This window comes from Vipera ursinii (genome assembly GCF_947247035.1).
Source record: "Vipera ursinii genome assembly, chromosome: Z".
Taxonomy (NCBI): Eukaryota; Metazoa; Chordata; class Lepidosauria; order Squamata; family Viperidae; genus Vipera; species Vipera ursinii.
In genome coordinates this window covers 14,349,601-14,372,199 of record NC_139517.1, presented here as the reverse complement: position 1 = coordinate 14,372,199, position 22,599 = coordinate 14,349,601, and the positions used below count along the sequence as shown (strand labels likewise).

Sequence of the window (22,599 nt, the reverse complement as noted above, 5' to 3'; positions counted from 1 at the left end):
AATAGCAGCACAGCTCTGATTGGTCTCTTTTCCTCCTTCCGCAGCCAATCGCTCTTCTGTGATTTTAATTGACTCGAAGCATCCTGTCTCCCCCTCACCCGCGTTTATCGATACTAAGAGATGACGTCTCCATCCATGCAAACGTACCAGGAATAATAAATCTTGTAGTCTGTCCAGTAGAATGAAGGCTACTGCTAAGCTTGTAAGCCGCCCTGAGTCTTCGGAGAAGGGCGGGATATAAATGGAATTAAAATAAAATAAATAAAATGAATAAGTAACAGATGGGAACTTATCAAAAAGAGATCCAGCCTAGAACTAAGGAGAAATCTCCTGCAGTGAGAACAATTAATCAGAGGAATGACTTTCTTTCAGAAATTGTGAGTAATCCATCACTAGAGGTTTTTAAGAAGTGATTGGACAGCCACATGTCTGGAAAAGTCTGCTCAAGCAGTGAGTTGAAATCCAAGGTCCCTTCCAACTCTATTATTCTGTATTCTCTGCTTTCTACTGTGAAATCCTAAGCACAGTAACTCAGTATATTACACAAAGTTTTATTTCCGCTAAGACTGCAATTTAATGCCATTTTCTTAAAACATGACCTTTCTTTCCTCCATATGGACTGCATTCAAAAACATGGGAAGTGGGTCAGATTAGAGGTTTATTAATTGCAGCACATCTCCAAATTACCGTGTCTGATTTCCTAATCACAACTGATTTTCTAATCAAAATTGGTAGACTATTTAGCAATCTTCCTTTCTTTGTACTCAGCAAATGTCAGCAAAAGATGCATTGTTCCTGAATACTCCATGGTTGATTTTGGCCCAGATTGAAAATAGGGATATTTAAAAGTTTACAAACATAAATTACAAAACATTCCATGTACAAGCACACCCACAATTTCCCCAGTCTAGTTCTTTTTAGATATGTTGGATTTCAATTTCACTTCCAATTCTGGTAGATTTGGTGGAAATTGGACAAAGATGGTCAGACTTTTTTGCCTTTTCTGCTATGTGGAGGAACGATTAGCAATTTATATAACAGATTTAAATGTTATTACCAGAATGGCTCTTTAGAAAGCAAGAGGGTATTGCAGTGAGGGTTTAAACAATGCACTAAAAGAATTAACTATTAAATCCTTGCTACAAAACCGGTCCAAATCAAGCAGATAAAAATAGAAATTAAAGGTGAATCTAGTCCTGGAGAGAAGTATGAGCCCTACACCAGTCAAATTGCAGTAAGAGAAAAGCTTAAACAAGCTTTAATGTTCTCCCAAACTCATCAAAATGGGATAGTAAAAAGCCATAACAAAAACTCAGGCCGATACTGTAATTCTCAAAGAGAATGATTTACTTAGTTGTGGAGCAGAGCTGGCATCTATTTGTAGTGTTAGTCCACCAACACACATTTTAAAGACTGGGACTACTTCCCCCCCCCCACCCCATTTTCATCAGTCATCCAAGTGAAGGCAAAATCCAAACTCTTCAATCCACATAACAAAATGCAAAGAAATCCTTTGAATTGTTACTGTTCAGCTTTAAGAGACAGTACTGACGTTTAAAACATTTTCCAAATTAGACCCACTGCATTAGGGCTGCAGTTTTTATTCCAGATGAATTCCCACTGAATCCAACAGAATGTTTGAATATAAGACCGTTATACTAGTTAGAAATATCCTTTTTCAAAATATCACTTATTTGACATTGTGGTGCTTGTCTTGTTACTTACACAAACCTACAATTTGTTTAGTTAAAATGCTGCAATGCTATGAATATTTTCATGTTAGCAATAGTAAGGAGCCTATTTGATATATGGGTTGAAACTCCAGGGTACAAAGCTGGAAATCGTGAATGCTGCCTCAAGCAGTTCTCACAACTTTTCTTTATGTTGAAGAGAAAAATAAATAGCAACCTATTTCAGGAAATCTTAAAAACCTGCAGGCATAGTTCCTGAAAACTGGTAGCAAGCACTCACACCACTGTATTAAGATTTAAATGTTTATACCAAAATTCTGGTTACAAAGCCAACAAACAACTCAAACTCTTTTTCTGAAAGATTTGGCGGCCCTGAAAAGGACCTTTTGAGTTTTGTACTGTTAATTCAACTTTTTAGCCTCCGAAGCCGTAGAGAGTGCGACCTTGGCGTTTCAGGGCATAAACGACATCCATCGCAGTCACGGTCTTTCGTTTTGCATGCTCGGTGTAGGTCACGGCATCACGAATAACGTTTTCCAGGAAAACCTTCAGCACACCCCGAGTTTCTTCATAAATCAAGCCAGAAATACGCTTTACTCCCCCACGGCGAGCCAAACGGCGAATAGCAGGCTTGGTAATGCCTTGGATGTTGTCGCGGAGCACTTTCCGATGTCTCTTCGCGCCCCCTTTTCCGAGCCCTTTTCCGCCTTTTCCACGTCCAGACATGATTCTTTTCGAACACGAGACGCCTCGCTTGCAGGAAAAGAAATGCTGTTCAGCACGCGAGTCTCTCAGCTTATATTGCGCAGAGACCGACCAGAATGAAAACAGCGGGGGGAGGGAGATTTTTTTAAAAAAACGAACCTTATTGTTCCTTTATCCAATGAATGACTAATGCGGAATTAAACTGTCCAATCAGAATACAGTAAATAGAATTCAAAGCTATGCACGATTTTGGCGCCCATTTTTTTTAAAAAATAATTATGTGGCGAGTCTAATTTAATCTACACGGTCTCAAGCCTCTCATAATTTATCTATTGAACATGCATTGTTATAAAATTTAAAACTGAATAAAGGGATAACTGTTTGTTGTTTGTTTTTAAATCTACTGGGAATAAGGTTTTAAAACGTCTAGTGAAATATTTTTCCCTGATTACTTCAGAAAGGCATTTCTTTTCCAGCTCTTTTGTGAGACAATTCCAAGAATGTAAGGCAAGGGTGAAAAAAAAAGCAAAGGAAGCCAATGCCTTGTATGTATTACTTCATTCTTGCAACTAAGTTGCCTTTTGTGCAGTTTAGTAGAGGTTTTTCTCCTTTGCATCCCCTCATTTTCTCTGGAGACATGATTGAAAGGGAGCAAGAAAAATAATATTACTGATAATCATCTTTTGCAACTTTCATCCCACAAACGGATTGAAAGTAATATCCATTTTTAGAATATTGAATGGATTTTTTTTCCTTTGAAAAATCTTCCAGGATTGACCCAGGATTGAAGAGGTGGACTATTTTGCTTTCCTTAAGATACTTGGGATTTCATCCTCCATGAGTTCCAATCACAATAAAAGGACGTGGTAAAAGAAATCAAGATGGCAATACACATAAAAAAAATAGGCTAAGCTTCAATTACATTTGCTTTGACTGATACCATGACTGTTCGGATCATACCCAGCAAACACCTCTGTTCTATACCCAAAGCAAGGGTTCTGGGACAGTTTTAATTTAAAAGGCATCTATTTTTGTACTAATCAACTGTCTCTTGGGCTTGTAATTCTTCACCTATTCCTTAAGAAACTCAAGCTTACTACTTTGAGAAATTTGTTTGACACCCATACTAATATAGAAGTGAATTCTGTTTAATAGAAAGGGAAGGTAAAGGTTCCCCCGCTTCAAAGCGGAAGAGCCAATGCTTGTCCGAGGACGTCTCCGTGGTCATGTGGCCGAAATGACTAGATGCCAAAGGCGCACAAAACGCTGTTACCTTCCCACCGTAGTGGTCCCTATTTTTCTACTTGCATTTTTACGTGCTTTCGAACTGCTAGGTTGGCAGAAGCTGGGACGAGTAACAGGCGCTCACTCTGCTATGCGGCACTTGGGATTCAACCCGCCAAACTGCCAACCTTCTGATCGACAAGCTCAGTGTCCTAACTCACTGAGCCACCGCATCCCACTAGAAAGATGTACTTAAATCATGGATATAGTTTGTTGTAATGGTTAAGGTAGGGACGCGGTGGCTCAGTGGGTTAGGACGCTGAACTTGTCGATCGGAAGGTCGGCAGTTTGGCGGGTCGAATCCCGAGTGCCGCGTAGCAGAGTGAGCGCCTGTTACTCGTCCCAGCTTCTGCCCACCTAGCAGTTCGAAAGCACGTAAAAATGCAAGTAGAAAAATAGGGACCACTACGGTGGGAAGGTAACAGCGTTCCGTGCGCCTTTGGCGTCTAGTCATGCCGGCCACATGACCACGGAGACGTCCTCGGACAAGCGCTGGCTCTTTGGCTATGAAACGGAGATGAGCACCGGCCCCTAGAGTTGGAAACGACTAGCACGCATGTGCGGGGGAACCTTTACCTTTACCTTTAATGGTTAAGGTACTGGCCTAGAAACTAGGAGGCTGGGAATTCTAGTCCCGTCTTAGACATGAAAACCAGCTGGGTGACTGGGCCATTCACTCCCTCTCAACCCAATCCACCTCGCAAGTTTGTTGTTGTGGAGAAAGGAGGAGGAGGAAGGAGTGTTATGCATATTCATTGCCTTGAGTTACAGATAGTGCTTGACTTATGACTACAATTGAATCCGGAATTTCTGTTGCTAAGTGAGACAGATGTCAACAAAGTTGTGCCCCCACTTTATGACCTTTCTTTGCCACAGTTGTTAAGTTTGTAAAAAAGGTTTAGTGAATCTGGCTTCCCCATTAACTTTGCTTGTCAGAAGGTCAAGAAAAGGTGAGCAGGTGACCCAGAGGCACTGCAACCCTCATCCATAGGAACCAGTTGCCAAGCGTCCATGTTTTGATGATGTGACCGTGGGGATGCTGCAACGGTCATAAATGTGAAAACTGGTCACTTTTTTTCAGCGCTACTGTAACTTCAAATGGTCACTAAATGAATGATTGCAAGTTGAGGACTACCTGTACTTCTAAAATAAAAAGGATTAAAAAAAATTAAATTCTTGGCAGGATGAATGTGGTTTTCCATCTTCCAAAGCATGTTTTCAACTTCCTAATCTAACCCTTTGTTCTCTACAATTCTGGAATTACCTGGTGGTATCCAATTCGAATTCTAACAAAGCCTGGTTCCGCTGAGCTCCAGAGTATGAGACTGTGTATGCATATAAGCTCTCCTTCTCATGTTTTTCTTCATGTGGGTGTAATTTCTGAAAATTTTTACTGGCATTCCAGGATTCTATAAAAGCATAAACCAGAATTCTATGTGGAGCAGCTTAAGCTGCTTAATTACCAAGTTATTTAAAACTTTTTGCACAAAGTAGCCAGGTTTAATTTACCTTATTAACCCAAAATGAGTTGCATGTGATCCTGGAGTTGCTAGGCTAAAATGTATTTTTTGTAAATTTGACTACCATTATTAGCCTACTCATAGGATCTCCAACACAGATGTGTTAATTATGGAAAGTAGCTCAGTTAACTAAAAGCATATTGTACCAGCTCATAAAATTATAATTTATTTGGTAAATCATGGTTAATCAAATCCTGAGTTGATAGGTGAGGTGAATACTGCTCATTTATAAAACCTTTCGGCCACTTTAGGCAGCAGGTTTCCCATCAAGCTTAACTTAACCTTGGGATTCATAATCAAAAAGTGGGAGAAAGAACAATAGAAATTGTGAGCCTTCATGATTGAAACATCCCACATTGCATTGCGACTAGCAGAACAGCCCAACGTGTTCAACAGATCCTTCCATTTTTGCTCTATTAGCAGTGTCAAGGGGGTGGGTGGGTGGGTGGGACAGGAGAAAATATGCTAGAAAATATGAGAGCAATTACTTTTAATGTCAGAAATAGCGGGGAAGAGGCTATTGAAAAGATAGCGTGAAATGAGAACCAGCATAAACAGCCGCCCCCCCCAAAAAAAATCTGGGCACCCCCCCAAAAAAAATCTGGGCATTCACGTCTCTTCTTCAGAGTTGCAGGGCAGCAGAGAACTCTTGATAAAAGCTTTTTGTTATTCGTTTCCTGGAAAGGGGTTAATTTTTAAAGGAGCTACTTTGTTTTCTTAAACGAGATACATGAATGGACCAAACATTTACATTTTTAACAGCTTCACATGGTGCCACTTTCTTTCAAAGAGCTTGTATCAATTTTTTAAGGTTACAATGTTTTACTGAAGGTGTTTCCCCCAACACCAGACTTCTCTCCCTAGTGTTCCTTCCAATACTTTAACACAGGGGTCTTCAAACTTGGCCCTTTTATGACTTGTGGACTTCAACTCCCAGAATTCCTCAGCCAGCAAAGCTGGCTGAGGAATTCTGGGAGTTGAAGTCCACAAGTCATAAAAGGGCCAAGTTTGAAGACCCCTGCTTTAACATATAATTTACACCCACAAGCGAACACATTCAACATTCACACTTGTATTCACAAGCCAACGGAGCTCTTTTTATGAATGCGTGGGTGGCCCTGATAAGGGCCTTTTAGGTCAAGAAATAAAAGATGAATTCTACAAACTTATCCACCAAAGCCGTACAGAGTACGACCTTGGCGTTTCAAGGCATAAACGACATCCATAGCGGTTACGGTCTTGCGCTTCGCGTGTTCGGTGTAGGTCACAGCATCCCGAATAACGTTCTCCAAAAAGACCTTCAGTACACCGCGAGTCTCTTCGTAAATCAAGCCCGAAATACGTTTCACACCTCCACGGCGAGCCAGGCGGCGTATAGCCGGCTTAGTGATGCCTTGGATGTTATCGCGGAGCACTTTCCGATGCCTCTTGGCGCCTCCTTTCCCGAGACCCTTCCCGCCTTTTCCACGACCAGACATGACGAGAAAACGGCCACCACAGACCTCCGGCTGAAGCAGAGAAAAATAACGATGAGCGACTGCGAGACCAACGTTTATATAGCCCTTTACCCGACCTGAGTGAGAACTTGAAGAGAGGCGTACACCCCTTTCGGCCCCTCCTCCCTTAAGTATAAAGAATTCTAAGAGGCGGGCTTTTCCATCAATAAATCAACCAGGAACTGGAAAGTGACCAATCAGGTTCTTCGTTTGTAAAGAAATGTGCTACAAAATCGCAACTTTTCTTTTTATGCTTACAAAGCACTGTAACTTAATAGACAAGCGGGTGCCGAACTTTTTTTTAAAAAAAAAAAGTTACAAAAACGTTTTGAAATTGCATGCACCTCGGGAAATTGGGAGTTGCGATTCGTGAATTGCAACAAAGCCGTTTATCAAGGAAATTTCTAAAAGCGTGTTCGCAGAGGTGTTTATTTAAGTGTCTTGTATTTCTTTTTGCTTTCAGTACTCGATTCCAACATATGATTTCGGCATGATGGCCAACGGTGCCTCAAGCATTCTTAGTTTAAAAAAAATGTTTATTTTATGAAACAATTCTTCGGTAATGTTTACTATGCTTTTTTTTTCTTCCCTAGACTTAAGGAAGCCTCAAATGGTTTCTCTTAGACATGATTGCGGCATTTTGGATAACATTGTCTCATGATGTTTCCGGAAAATTGGGATACACCATAAGAGCAACACCGATCACTTTCACATGCCTTCGTTACATCGTAACGAAATAGCGGGGAAAGCAGAAATGCAATTAGATCGTCACTATGCGCAGTGCCTGCGTCAGCCCTGATTGGTTAAAAATGAAGTCACCACCCAATCCCTGTGAAGCCCGGGTTATTTTTTTTAATGAACCATAGCTTTCTCAACCAATCAGCAATTTTCAGGAATTGCAAAGGTTGCAATAATTCTGCACATCTGCATTCATTCATTTTAGTCCTTATCTGGGCATTTTTCTCCGCTATCGTGGGGGAATATATAAAACAAGATTACGCATAAATTAGGGAGGAATATCCGGGCAATAGTAGTCGCGATAAGAACGAAATGCAGCGCTCTCGCTTTGGTTTTGCGGGCGAACATGGCGCTACCTAAAAAATTATTTGCGCATTCCCTGTCCAACGTTTAGCGAACAAGGAGCCGTTGGCGAGTTCCTACCTAACACTTCGGGAAATCAACTACTATTGTTGATCGCTGTTGATTGCAAGATAAAGAGCCAGAGGGAAGATTTCCCCACCCACCCACTTTTGCTTCAATATCCAGAAACCCCAACCCGGAAAAGTGACTTCGGAAGTCCCCACGACCTTACCAGGACTCCTTGTGGAAGTTTCAAGCAGTACTTCAGACGTACTGAAGTGCTCCCCCCATTGAAACGGGGGTTGGCTTAAGCACAGCGATCGCCTGGACTCAAATGAGGTCAGCCCTTTTCAATAGAAAAAGTGGGTGGCTCTTAAAAGAGCCTTTGGGATCGAAAGAGTCAAAGAAGCCGCTTCACTTCTTCTTGGCCGCCCCCTTCTTGGGCTTGGCCACCTTCGCTTTGGGAGTCTTGGGCTTGGCGGCCTTTGCCTTCGCCTTCACCGCCTTGGTTTTGGCGGGGCTTTTGGCCGCCTTTTTGGGTTTGGCGGGCTTGGCCTTCTTGGGGCTCTTGGCCGCCTGCTTGGGTCCCGCGGCCGACTTCTTGACGGCCTTCTTGGGGCTCTTCTTGGCGGCGGGCTTCTTGAGCGCCTTCTTGGCGGCGGCGGCGGCCGGCTTCTTGGCGGCGGGCTTCTTGCTCTTGACGGCCGGCTTCTTCTTGGCCGCCTTGTCCTTGCCTTCCTGCTGCTTCTTGTTGAGCTTGAAGGAGCCCGAGGCGCCCGTGCCCTTGGTCTGCACCAGCGTGCCTTTGCCCACCAGGCTCTTCAGGCCCAGCTTGATGCGGCTGTTGTTCTTCTCCACGTCGTAGCCGGCCGCCGCCAGGGCCTTCTTCAGCGCCGCCAGGGACACCCCGTTGCGCTCCTTCGAGGCGGCCACCGCCTTGGTCAGCAGCTCGGTGACGCTGGGCCCGGAAGCCTTGCGCGGCTTGGCGGCGCCCGCGGGTTTCTTGGCCTTCTTGGCCGGCGCCTTGGCTGCCGGCGCAGCGGCCGCGGGGGCTTCGGGCGCCGTCTCGGACATGCTCTCCTCGGGGTCTCTCGGCTTCCTTTGCGTCGGCGGGCAACGGGCGCAGAGTCTCCGGCAGCCGAAAAGTCAAGTCTGACCCGCCGCGCCGGAGCTGCCTGCTATTTATAGGGGCGGAGCTGCGCCCTGATTGGTGCGTTGGCGGGCGCCGCTCTCCGCCAGCCAGACGCGGCTCCGCCGGCGGCCACTTTGTGTTTCTTGGGGGCCCCCAAAGCCTCCCCCGAGGGGCGGCGGGGCGGCGGGGCGCGGCCGGGGCCGGGGCAAACGGGGCGGGGGGAGCCGGCCTTTCGCTCGGGGGCGGCGCTCGGCCGAGGCCGGGCGGCGGGCGGGAGAAAAGCGGGCGGAAGCCGAGCGGCTCTCGGCTCGGCGCGTCCCCGGCCAGGAGACGTTGGGTGTTTTGGCCTAAATTCCGGCCTCGTCTCGGGAGTGCGGGGCTGGGGAAGGGGGCCGGGCCGCTCTCGGGGCACTCCGGGCCGGCGTGGGGAGGAAAGCGCCTCTGCCCGGACGGCCGCTGGGCTGGAGAAGCCGCTTGAACTGTCCCAAGTAACACATTCGTTCATTCGCTTTGGAGTCGGCGTGAGGCCACTTCGCTGGGAAAACGCTTCCGATTGGGGACTTTTACTTTGATTCTTCCCAGGAAAAAGCCGGGTTTGCCTGCCTTCCTTCCTTCCTTCCTTCCTTCCTTCCTTCCTTCCTTCCTTCCTTCCTTCCTTCCTTCTTTCTTTCTTTGACAGCGTCGATCGCCCCGAATGTCCGGTTCCTCGGGCCGGCCGCAGAAGTTTGCTTGTCTGTCGGACGCCGTCGAGCATCGTTTCTGGCAAGGAGTGAGTGGCTCGGGGCAGCTTCAAAAGCTTTAAGGTCTTTAAATGGCTCCTTTCCTGCATTTGTCATTCTCCCTGCTGTTGTTTAATGGGGGGGGGGGAAATCCTAACTTTAAATCCAAAATTTGGCGGAATGAACGATGACCTGAAGAATATGTTGTGGATGGCCCCTGGATAAGTGTATATTGATTCCTATAAAATTCCAGTGGCATAAAATGGAGAAAACTATCGCTGGTGTTTAATAAACACTCCGTATTTTTTTCAAAGTAATTGACTATCACTTTTCAGAAATGTAGTATAGTAGCAGATACGCAGTCACTAATGCTAGAAAAAAATAAATTTATAGTAGAAATGCAATTGCACTGGGAGTGATCAGTACTTTTCTGTAAAACTTACGTTGAACTTTTATTCTTTCCAGACGTTATCTCCAGCAATCAAGCACGATTGCTAACTTTCTAAGCACTGATAGTATCTTAAAATGATTTCTCTATTTCTTGTCAACACAAAGGTATGTCAGTTCAATTTGGTTTAACTCTGAGACTATCACTTTTCAGAAATGTATAGTAGCAGATATCCAGTCACTAATGCTAGAAAAAAATAAAATTATAGTAAAAATGCAATTGCACTGGGAGTGATCAGTACTTTTCTGTAAAACTTACATTGAACTTTTATTCTTTCCAGACGTTATCTCCAGCAATCAAGCACGATTGCTAACTTTCTAAGCACTGATAGTATTTTTAAAATGATTTCTCTATTTCTTGTCAACACAAAGATATGTCAGTTCAATTTAGTTTAACTCTGAGAAATAGGAAGTATTTTAATCCTGTCTTTTAAAATTCCTCCATTGTACAATAGTTCTGGTTTCATTTTATATTGCTGCTGGGGAATGAAACTTTATGGCATATATTATATGCATTCGTGATTGCCTTTCAGCTGAGTAGGTTTGATAACAATGGAGGTTGGGAGTAATTGAAAGTTAACCAAGTCTGTCCCAGTTCTTACCCTGGAAATCTTTGGAATGTGTATCCATCACCTCCAATAATTACCATAAGGACATACATAAGCAGTGGCCTGCTGGATCAGACCCCCTGGCCCATTAATGGTGAACCTTTTAGAGACCGAGGGCCCAAACTGCAACCCAAAACCCACTTATGTATCATCGGTATCTGGTGAGCGTGGCCCATTGGGTGGGCGTGGCTGCGGTGGTAACGGCAGACTGGGTGGGTCTAAAAAGTTCAAACAATTCCAACTTTGCGAGATCTTTTTTTTCCCCTGCAAGGTTGACATTGATTGACTGAACTTTTTTTTTTTTGCACACAGCAGCGAAGGCCTAAAGCAAAAAGGTTTTATACAACCCAGCTGACGGCCTAGGACTGGGGCGATGGTGCGTGTGCCCACCAAGAGGGCTCTATGTGCCACCTGTGGCACGCATGCCATAGGTTCGCCACCACGGCCCTGGCCCATGTAGTCCTGCTGTCTGTTCTCACAGTGGCCAACCAAGTACAGGTAGTCCTGGAATAATGGAATAATGTAGTGAGTCACAAGGCAGCCAACACTGACAAGTTCTAGCTGGTGCTTTGAGTACCAAACAAATAATGAGTACTGGGACAAAATGTTCACATCAAAATTCAATTAGTTTCAAAGAAGTGGAGTACCAAGGTACCAGTGTATAACAATGGAGCACAGTACTGTACAAGTACCGGTAGTTCTTGACTTACAACCAATTGCCTAATGAGAGTTCAAAGTTACAACCTATCTGCAAATGGAAAGTTATGAACTGGTTCTGAAGTTATGCTGGTCATTTCCCCACATGGTCACGTGGCTGCTCTTTGGAGGCTCAGCAACATGGCCACCTTTACTGCTATTTGCAGTATCCCACATTTTACAATGTTTTTGCCAAAAACTGGCACTTACTTCCAGTTTTCAGCAGAAATGCACCCACAGCAAACCACGTTCACTTAACAAGTGTGGCAGTCCTTGTGGTTTACTTAACGACCATAATGTTTGTTTTTTTACTTCATTTGCTTGATAACCATTGCAAAAGGTCATAAAATTTGGTCAGTCAGGTGATCAAACCACTTTACAACCATCACAACTTATGACTGTAATAGGCAGGCTCCGTTATGGTCATAACTCGAGGATTAGCTCAAAATCACCTGGAGAAAACCCATCTTAACTCTCAAGCCATCTTATTTTACAGGGTTGTTGCAGAGACTGTACTGTAAATAGGGACCTCCACCAAGTATTCTTTTCTCTTAGTTAAGGAAAACCAAGAAAATATTGTTATTGCTTCTACCGCTGTAAATGAAGTTATGGGATTCAGTTAGAGATATCAACCCATTAGATACTTCAGTTTCTCTCCAGGACAACCACAGATATACCATTCCTTTATAATTGACCATTCCTTCTGAAAGCAACTCAGAATGATGGATCAAAAGAACTTTAATACCGTTCCTGAAATGCATGCAACATCGTACGGAGTGACTTCACAACTTAACTTTCAAACATGTTTATTTGTATGTTTGACCGGAAGAGAAACAGCTGGGGAGGTCAGGCTGATTTATCTTCCTTTCCTTGCTTAGTGTGGAATCAAAATGCAGAAGACAGATTTGTTTGTTGACTTTCTGGTAGCTCCCTTCTTGGTGCAAACTATATATGTAGCCTGCCAGCTTGACTTGAGCCCCCAACAGTACTAGCTAGCATGGTGAGAATTGTAGTTAAGTGGCTCTAAGATGCTTATCTGACATATTATATTATATAACATTATATTAGTGTAGTGTAGTATAGTATTAAAATTTTATGTATTATTACAGTTGAGGACCTGAAGAGTGACCACATTGAGACCACGGTAGTTGGATCATTTTAGGTCTAGAACTGCATCCTGGTACATTCATGGGTGCTATTTATTGAAAGCCAGAAACATTTCCTGGCAGCAAATAAAATCCCCCCTTGGAAAGTGTCTCCTGTTCATTTATCTATTTTGCTTAGGTAAAGGTAAAGGTTCCCCCGCATGTGCGTGCTAGTCGTTTCCAACTCTAGGGGCCGGTGCTCATCTCCGTTTCAAAGCCGAAGAGCCGGCGCTTGTCCGAGGACGTCTCCGTGGTCATGTGGCCGGCATGACTAGACGCCAAAGGCGCACGGAACGCTGTTACCTTCCCACCGTAGCGGTCCCTATTTTTCTACTTGCATTTTGACGTGCTTTCGAACTGCTAGGTTGGCAGAAGCTGGGACGAGTAACAGGCGCTCACTCTGCTACGCGGCACTCGGGATTCAACCCGCCAAACTGCCGACCTTCTGATCGACAAGCTCAGTGTCCTAACCCACTGAGCCACCGCGTCCCTCTATTTTGCTTACTTCTAAAGAAATGGGAAAAAATAGTACATTTTTTTCCTCCTTAGTTTCTTAACTTTACAAAATGCATTTCTTCCTCCTCTTCCTCTTCTCACATAAGGAATATAAAGTTTCAGGAAGTCAAGAAAAATGTAAGTTGATGTCATCCCCAGAAGCCTACTTGGATAGGGAGCCACTCAGAAATTTTCAGTGTGTTATGCTTAGCGAAGTAATGTTGATGTGGGCACAGCTACAAAACTAGTCATTTAGTAACTATTACAATGGATCCCCCAAAGGTACTTACTACCTAGTTCCGAAGTTCCAATAGCCACCACCACCCCAGTCACATGACCACATTTTGGGTGCTTGGAAACCAACCCACGTTTATGGCTGTTTGCATAGACCTGCCAAGTATGACCGTGGCAGTCGTTTTATGACTCTGGCATTCACTTAATGGCTGCTGCGTTCTCATAAGGACTGCAGAGTTTGCTTAATAATCATGGCATTTCCTTAACAATCACCACAAAAAAGTCATAAAATTTGGTCGGTCATTTGGGTTCACTTGATGAACTTCACCACTTTCAACTGTAAAAGGAAGGCTCTATTACATAAGTCATAAGTCAAGGACTACCTCCATTAGTTTCTGAATGTGTCTTGTATTTTGTATTACATTGTTATCTTGTTACCTGTCTTCAGCACTGAACAGAGTCATAAGGCATAAATCAAGAAGGACACATTGGTGCTACTTAACCAAAGTAATTGGGAAAAATTGCACATCAGCCCCAGCTTAGCAGGAAACTAGTCCATTTCCCACCCATTGCCAAGACTCAGAGTAAGGAGGGAATAAAAAAGGAGAAAAATATAAAGAACTGGGAGACTGGTGTAGACTTGCCGAGTGTTTTGTGGATTAGAGCAGAGGTCCCAAACTTTGGGCACCAGGGACCGGTTCCGTGGAGAGAGGTTTTTCCAAGAAACAGACGGGGCATGGTTTCCTGTACTGCCTGCATCCTGGGGATGAGGCTTTACTTATTTGTGTGGACCAGTTGCTGGCATGCTGCAGCCCGGTACTGGTACACAGACCGGGGGTTGGGGACCCCTAGATTAGGGGAAATGAAAAATTAGATTGGGGGGGGAATAATTCTTCAAGACCCTTTTTAGTTACATACCTGTTGGCATTCAGTGCCCCTACTTTTAATTGATGTTTCCAATATTCTGCCCCACCTGAGAATGGCAAAGAAGGAAAAAAAATAGCTACCACTGTACAGGGAGTTCTCTACTTACGACCGTTCATTTAATGACTGTCCAAAGTTACAATGACACTGAAAAAAGAGATTTATGACCATTTTTCACACTTACGACTATTGCAGCCTTCCCAAGGTCAGATGATCAAAGTTTAGGGGCTTGGCAACTGGCATGTAGCTATGACAGTTGCCATGTTCTGGGGTCATGTGATCCCCTTCAACCTTCTGACAAGCAAAGTCAATGGAGAAGCAAGGTTCACTTAACAACCGTATTACTGCCTGAACAACTGCAACGATCCACTTAACAACAGTGACAAGAAAGGTCATAAAATGGAGCAAAACCTACTTAACAACTTAAATCAGCAATTCTTGCTTAGCAACAAAATTTTGGCCTCAGTTGTAGTTGCGATTCGAGGACTACCTGTATAAGCAAGGACATGAGTTGACTTTAGTGCTGACATCTTTTATAAGCTCATTTAATTTCTCCCACAAATGAATGGTTGTCATTCATCAAAGAACTAAAATCTTCTTGCAAATCACTAAGGAAAGACAGAAAGTGGCTTTGACCTCTGATTTGATTCTACGTAATCCTTGCTCTAAAAGAGTTTGGTGGTGTTGGTGATGGTGGGATGTCACATAATATTGATCAAACCACTAGGGGGCAGAAAGAAACAAATATTTAATACTGACATCCACCATCTGATAAAGAATCTCAATCTCTCTCTCTCTCTCTCTCTCTCCCTCCCTCCCTCCCTCCCTCCCTCCCTCCCTCCCTCCTTCACTCCTCAGGAATTTCAGACTAATCGCTTGCCCTATCTTAATGGGTGCTGATGTTCTTGGAAAAAATTAAGAGAACAAAATAGTATGTACACTATATTCAGCTCTTTCCAGGGGGGATTTAAGAGTGTGTGTGTGTGTGTGTGTGTGTGCACACGCGTGTGCGTGCATGTGTGCCTTACCTTCTTTCTAAGGCTGAGAGAGATCACCAGCTTGGGTTCTTGCTTAAGGGGAGACTCTTAGTCACATAATCTCTAAAACTACAACAACTCCACTAAACTGTCTCTCACTGGGACAGAAGTACCACAAATAAACATTTTTTTCCCTATGATGAAGCAGGGTGACATGGGAAACTTTGTTTCATGAACACCACAATTGTTCTGGAGGGGAGGCCAGCGGAGAGGGGAGGGGGGAAGAGGATTTATTTGGGCCACTGGTGGGCAATATTTTGGATATCAAATATTGCAGCAGGTAGAAGGGTGCAAGGTGAGTAGCCTCTGGGTTGTGTGATTTTCCCCCCCTATGACGTTGGAGGTAGTTGCGGTGGGGTGGGGGGTGGGGTTGGCCTGTTTATTTTATAACACCATTCTAAGCTGACTTCAGAGACTGGGTAACAGTTTCCCTTTCAAACACCCATCGATCCCTCTCAACTAGGACAGAAGTGGGAACCACAGAAAAGGTGCTCAAAGCCGTCTTCTCTTTGGCCTTTAAGATTTTGGTGGGGGGAGTCATCAGAGGCGTTGCGGGGGAGGGGCGGGAAGAAACCCGCCATTGAATAGTCTCCTTCCATCTGATGCTGTCCAAAATTTCACCCAACAGAGCCACCGGCTATGCAATGCTAGACGCTGGCATCTCAACATAGGTTAAGGGCGCAGAAAGATGTCAAGGCAGGCCCCAACTAGGCAACCAACCTCGTGCAGGCAATAATACTTTTATTACACAGCTGCTCTACTACAGAACCTTGGAAGTCGGAAGTTTAGTTTTATGAGAACGGGGGAAGGTTATCTCAGATGCCTTCTCAGGTTACAGCTTCAGACTCAGATTTCTTTTATCTGAACAATTTTTTTTCTTTGGGGGGGAGGGTGTTTTTTTCCCCTCCCTCAAGGCTTTTCCTTCTATCCATTTACAGAAGGCTAGCATGACAGAGATTTAACACCAAAGCATGTCCCAAAACTCTCCAGCAAGGAGGTTGCTGTTCTCTCTTCACCAAAGTGAGGGTACGTTGAAAATGTCTCTTTCTTTCTTTCTTTCTTTCTTTCTTTCTTTCTTTCTTTCTTTCTTTCTTTCTTTCTTTCTTTCTTTCTTTCTTTCTTCCTGCCTCTTCTTCTGCCTCCTCCTCCTTTTCCTCTACAAACACTGGTATGTAGTGGAAAATCATCCTATTCCCACATCTCAGAAGGGCATGTGGATGTCACAGGCAGAAGCTGACATTGCCTTTGGAGTGGCAGCAGAGATGAGACACTGCAGAGCAGACTGGAGGGGGGGGGCTCCAGGAGGTTTCCACAGACTGTTGAAAGTACACAGGACTGTGAATCGGGGTATGTATCATATCCCAGCAGATTTGAACCACATGCATCCAGGTCGAGTAAGTTCTCCTTGGCAATAGGTTCAAAAAATTCATCAGGCTCCGACATGAGAGACTCAAGGGAGAAACACCAACCAGGGCTTTGGTCTGGAGCTGCAAAAGCTTCTGCTATGCCTGAGAAAGAGCCAGGAGGAGTCTGGAGTGGCTGGGATGAGGGGGGCTTCAGAGGGGCCTTTTCCTGGGATACCTTAGGCAATGCCAGAGCTTCTTGAGAAAGAATGGAGGAGGCCAAGCTGTGAGTAGCAGCCTCAATGTCAGAAAAGCTTCTGGAGTGGGATGGAAAGGAGAGGGGAAAAAGCTGTGAATGGCAGTTACCCGGTAGAACAAAGTGTTACATTTCATTACAGCTTAAACAAACTTCTGAATTTTGCTATTACGTCTCTGCTTACCCTTCACAGATGATAACTCTGCTGTATTTCACCAAGACCAAAAAAAAGGTTGTAAAAATCAGGTGTAACTCATTTAACAACTGGCTTGCATAGCAACAGGAATTAAATTGTGGTCATAAGTTACCTGTATATGTGAAGCACATCATCACTAAGTACTTGTAAAAGTAAGAGGAATCAAGTGCAGACCGCATGATGTTCTGAAGCCCCATTTTAATAATAATAATAATAATAATAATAATAATAATAATAATAATAATAATAATAATAATAATAATGTTGGAAGGGACCTTGGAGGTCATCTAGTCCAACCCCCTGCTCAGGCAGGAAACCTTATACCATTTCAGGCAAATGGCTGTCCAGTCTCTTCTTAAAAACCTCCAGTGTTGGAGCATTCACCACCTCTGGAGGCAGGTTGTTCCACTGGTTAATTGTTCTAACTGTCAGGAAGTCTTTCCTTAGTTCTAGGTTGCTTCTCTCCTTGACTAGTTTCCATCCGTTGCTTCTTGTCCTGCCCTCAGGCGCTTTGGAGAATATCTTGACTGCCTCTTCTTTGTGGCAGCCCCTGAGATACTGGAACACTGCTATGATGTCCCCCCTCGTCCTTCTCTGCATTAAACTAGACATACCCAATTCCAGCAGCCGTTCCTCATATGTTTTAGCCTCCAGTCCCCTAATCATCTTTGTTGCTCTTCTCTGTACTCTTTCTAGAGTCTCAACATCTTTTTTACATCATGGTAACCAAAACTGGATGCAGTATTCCAGGTGTGTCCTAGCAAATTGCTTTCCCAATTCCAGGTTTATGCCATTCAAATCCACTCAGCCCCACCCAGGCCCGCTTTCATTGGTGCACTTTTTCATAATATAAGAACAAATACAGGACCATTCACCCTCCTTTTTCTTTGTGTTGAAATCAGATTTCACCTTTTCTGCCTTAAAAAAATAAATTCCCTGAAACGCAAAAACAAAAAAATGTCCTTGTGTGTCTCCCCTCCAAAACCCAATTAAAAACATCAATCCTGGTATAAAGAGAACTCCTGTTGCAGCTTATCTTCCCCAACCGGAAACCTTCCAGAGGTGCTGAAGTTAAATGCATGGCTAGAACTTCCAGAAGTCCATGTGGGTTGGGAATTCTTAGAGCTAAGGACCCAACAAATCTGAAAGCATCAGTTGGGAGATGCTTTAATATTACATCCCTAAATCACCTGGGTGACATCCTTCTTCTACCAATAAGCTGGGACAAACACGGACCTAAATGGTCCCAGTTCATTTTAGGATGGTGGCTTAGAACAGGTCTGGTTACTCCAGAGCAGGGGGTCTTCAAACTTGGCCCTTTTATGACTTGTGGACTTCAACTCCCAGAATTCCTCAGCCAGAGTGTCTGGCTGAGGAATTCTGGGAGTTGTAGTCCACAAGACCCCCTGCTCCAGAGGTAGGGAGGCTGAAAACATTCCAACAATACCTGCATATCTGGTTTTGGAGAAACCGCCGGAGATTCACTTTCCGTTTAGTAGGTCGGCTCTTGCAAGGCTTCTGCAAAGCATGGATCACATGGGATGTTGCAGCGGACACAAAGGTGCACAGATCGCTCCCACCTTCAGCGGGAGCCAGGGGTTGTGGCGGAGGTGCCAAAATTGGGTAGTTGTGGTGAAACATTCTCTGTGTCCATATGAGTGAGGTTCAGTTCCAACTGCAGAGCAGAGATGTCATGGCCGATTAATTATACACCAAGATGACTGACCTGTGGTTTCCCTGATCAACCCTGGATCCCTTTTTAAAAATCCTTCTAATTTCCTGTACTAAGCCTGATTTGAATAACAAGTGAGACTCTCTTATTAGATGTTGAACAATTTTACATTGAGCTAAGAACTCTTTAGCAGTTCAATATCAGGAGCCAGTGATATGGAATGCTGATGATACCCAGCTTTTTATTTCGACCCCAAACCACCCCAGTGATGCCCTCGACGTGATGTCCCGTTGCCTGGAGGCGGTCCGGGTCTGGATGGGGAGGAACAGGCTTCGGCTCAACCCTGACAAGACTGAGTGGCTGTTCGTGCCGGCATCCCGGGAAATTCCAATTATTCCATCTCTTGCCATGGGGGGTAGATAGGGCACACAACTTGGGGGTCCTTCTAGACTCACAGCTCTCTTTAGAAGAGCATATTGGAGCTGTGACTAGGGGGGCCTTTGCCCAGGTTCACCTGGTGCGCCAGTTGCGACCCTATCTGGACCGGGATGCCTTGCATACAGTCACTCATGCGCTCGTGACCTCTCGTCTGGACTACTGTAATGCTCTCTACATGGGGCTGCCCTTGAAGACCACTCGGAGGCTCCAACTGGTGCAGAATACAGCCGCGCGAGTTGTGCTGGGAGTCTCCCGATACTCCCATGTTACACCTTTGCTCCGTGAGCTACATTGGATGCCGGTTGTCCTCTGGGTGAGATTCAAGGTGTTGGTAATGACTTACAAAGCCCTACATGGCATGGGTCCGGATTGCCTACGGCAACACCTGCGGCCAGCGTCAACTTCCCTCCATCCAGTGCGCTCCCACAGAGAGGGCCTCCTCAGGGTGCCTCCGATCAAAGAAAGTCGATTGGTGGCCCCTAGGGAGAGGGCGTTCTCTGTGGGTGCGCCAGACCTGTGGAACTGCTTGCCGGTTGAGCTCCGGATGGCCCCCGACCTTCGCTCCTTCCGGTGCGATCTAAAAACTTATTTATTCGAGCAATCTGACCTTTGATGGGTTAGGGTTGGGGTTTTAATATGTTTTTTAATTACTGTTTTAAACTTGGGCATAATATTTAATTGTTTTTTAACTTTTGTATTCCGTTTTTTTATTTATTGCCCTGTACACCGCCCTGAGTCCTTCGGGAGAAGGGCGGTATAAAAATATAATAAATATAAATATAAATATTTTGTACAAGGTGTCTCTTAAGAGTATTGAGACTCACAGAAAAAGAATGGTGAACTGAAGATAGTTCCAAGAAAAAGCAGAGCTGACAACCACAGAGAACGAAGAGTCAATGATTAGACTGGCCTTTTCGAAGCTGACTGGACAAAGGAGAGGGGTAGAGATCACCCACAAGTTCTCCACACATTTGCTCCTCCTGAGAAGCTTGCAAGATAGCAGTCTCCAGCAGGTTTTAAGCAGGGTGAGATAAGGGAATAGTTATCTTGCTCAAAGGATGGTCCACACCATTGAAAGGACACTAACTTTGCATACTTCCTTTTCTAATCACTTTTGGAAATAGCTTGTTAGCTACCTTTTAGCCATTACAAACCTTTGGACTGACACATTTTAAAGCACTGGGTCATTTTGCATTCAATCCTGAATGAAATAAAGTTTTAATTACAAGCTTAAGAATTAAGAACTACAAGCTTTTTTTAAAAAAAATAAACATCAAAAGATGGATTAAAACTTTAATTTTAGAATTCCAGATAAATTTGGAATATGATTGTGGAATTAATTAGAAACAATCTTCCTTCGGGAAAATAGTTTCATTTTAAATAAAAAAAAAGATTTTAAATACTGGATACTAGAGGGAACTAAATATTTCAATTAAAGGAGAAGTACACATAAACTTGACTAACAGTTACAGAGTGACACAAAATATCCTAACACTGGAATTATTGAAGGATGCTGTTGAGAAGTGAAGTCAGAAGTTAATATTAACAATGTCAATAGCAATATCTGCTTCTATGGAAAACTGTCTAAAATGTGTTATGGAAGAGGAACAAGTTTTACTTGACAAAAGAGACTGAGCTGAAAGTGAATTTACATATGACAGGCTTCATGAATGACATGGAAAAGGATATTACACTAGACATACAAAAGCAACTGATGTTGAGATCAGATGGGTGATAGGATCAAATTCTATGGAAGAAGTGAGCCTTCCATTTTTTGCTGGTATGTTACATTTTTAAAAGGTTCTATAGACAGAAAGGAAAAGGTGCTTTCAATCTCACCTACCTGTTCTTTGATGAGGTAAGCTAAGAAGGCAGATTCACAGTAAAGGCACCAATCTTCAGCCAGTCATTTCTGTGTCTGTTCATTTTTCCATTCCATTCATTTTTCCTTACCCAGTGCTGATCCTATCAGTCCTTTTCCATAATGTCATCTACTCTTTTTTTTTTTTTGGAAGGCTGCCTGAAATTGGTACCCAGCACAGAATAGAAGATGATAATGAAGCTTAGAAATGCCACTCCTTTCTTCTTCTCCTCTCTCTGAAGAACACAAACACTGTTTAAAAAAAAACACTAACAAAACAGCACCAGGACGTTTGGTTGTTAGCTAAAGGGGGGGTAATGGGGCCGTCTACTCCATAAATGGTGTTGGCTCTAATGCAGGAAAGGATAGTCCTAATTTAACTTCAAGAATCAACATTTCAACAAGGTATCTTAAAAGCTTTTGCAACTCAAGAGACAAAGACTTTGCTAAGCTATCTAGAAAGAGTAGCTTAGAGCTTCTAGAATGGTCGCAGGAATCCCACTCTTCATCTCAGCTTCTCTAGAATAGAGATATCTAGAGATATAGAGATATCTCTATAGTCTTCTCTCCCTCCTGACCTTATCTAAAACGGTAGACAAGCTTTTGTAGAGCTAAGGTCCTCTATCCATACAGACCTCCTTCAACTTAATGGGCTTACTTTTACCTAGACCCATGTAGAATTGTGGCATAAAATCTTTTTTTTTTTACTCAGTTCCCTCCCTTTACTGCTAATGATGTCCAGTTCTCTTCTTTTCCAGCAAAAATAAGTGGTGATGCAAACGTATCGTTATATTTCTTCCTGCAAGATGGTTGATTAAAGGCAGTTTTCCAGGTACGGGGTGGGAAATTTAGCAGCTATAAATCACGTCTGCCTGTGGCTTGTTCTACACCTTTATATCTACTTTCATAATTAATATTGTTTCGTGCATCGTCACCCCATTCGCTAACAGCACTTGCAGACTCTTTTTGGAGGCATAGGTTAAATCTATAAGTAATTAAATTTCTGCAGTACTGGCCAAATTACTGTTGCTTTCATTTCCCTCTCCCCACTCTTTCACTTATTCTCTCCCAATGTTTTGTAGTCCCTCAGTTGAAGCCCTTAGCAGAAGCTTCCTCATTAGCACATATTTGTCACTGGGATGTGGCTGTTATTGCTACTTGCACCCATTTCCGATGTCCTCCCCTTCACGGGCTGCTGAACATTCAAAACACCATGGAGATACCAGCCGCAGGGGAGAATTTTGCTAGCACAAAAGGAAGCAACACCCTTGTTGGCCTTCTTCCTTCATCTTAGCATCCTGAACAAATGTCCTGAATTATAAAGGCAATTATAAAGTAATTGCTCGTCACTATTGCCATTAAACTCAGGCCCTCTGCTTCCAGAAAGAAAGAAAGGAGGGCAGCATGAGAAATAATTGATGAGTCAATGCAAAGGTTTAACCAATATTGCCATCTCTTTTCCAACTTCCTTTGTTCAACACTCCAGCTCATTATCAGCTGTTTGACCACCGATATTTTTTTTAATTTTTTTTTAAATTCCATTTATATCCCGCCCTTCTCCTAAGACTCAGGGCGGCTTTACAAACTTAGCAGTAGCCTTCATTCTATGTATATGCCTGC

At 43.7% G+C, this 22,599-nt stretch overlaps 3 protein-coding genes across 3 annotated transcripts; all 3 read right to left on the bottom strand.

Annotated features, from left to right (window-relative positions):
• Positions 1-1,531: 1,531 nt before the first annotated feature.
• LOC310649812 (histone H4) lies at positions 1,532-2,445 on the bottom strand. Its single transcript, XM_083378605.1, has one exon. It carries the CDS (start codon positions 2,415-2,417, stop codon positions 2,106-2,108), a length of 312 nt encoding a protein of 103 aa, XP_083234731.1. The 5' UTR covers positions 2,418-2,445; the 3' UTR covers positions 1,532-2,105.
• A 3,801-nt stretch (positions 2,446-6,246) lies between these two features.
• Positions 6,247-6,819, bottom strand: LOC310648572 (histone H4). Its single transcript, XM_083376473.1, has one exon. It carries the CDS (start codon positions 6,676-6,678, stop codon positions 6,367-6,369), a length of 312 nt encoding a protein of 103 aa, XP_083232599.1. The 5' UTR covers positions 6,679-6,819; the 3' UTR covers positions 6,247-6,366.
• A 60-nt stretch (positions 6,820-6,879) lies between these two features.
• Positions 6,880-8,904, bottom strand: LOC310648571 (histone H1.5-like). Its single transcript, XM_083376472.1, has one exon. It carries the CDS (start codon positions 8,848-8,850, stop codon positions 8,191-8,193), a length of 660 nt encoding a protein of 219 aa, XP_083232598.1. The 5' UTR covers positions 8,851-8,904; the 3' UTR covers positions 6,880-8,190.
• Between the last annotated feature and the right edge of the window lie 13,695 nt (positions 8,905-22,599).

Excerpts from the sequence above, each read along its gene's own strand:
- LOC310649812 (XM_083378605.1), bottom strand. The coding sequence starts at position 2,417 with ATGTCTGGACGTGGAAAAGGCGGAAAAGGGCTCGGAAAAGGGGGCGCG.
- LOC310648572 (XM_083376473.1), bottom strand. The coding sequence starts at position 6,678 with ATGTCTGGTCGTGGAAAAGGCGGGAAGGGTCTCGGGAAAGGAGGCGCC.
- LOC310648571 (XM_083376472.1), bottom strand. The coding sequence starts at position 8,850 with ATGTCCGAGACGGCGCCCGAAGCCCCCGCGGCCGCTGCGCCGGCAGCC.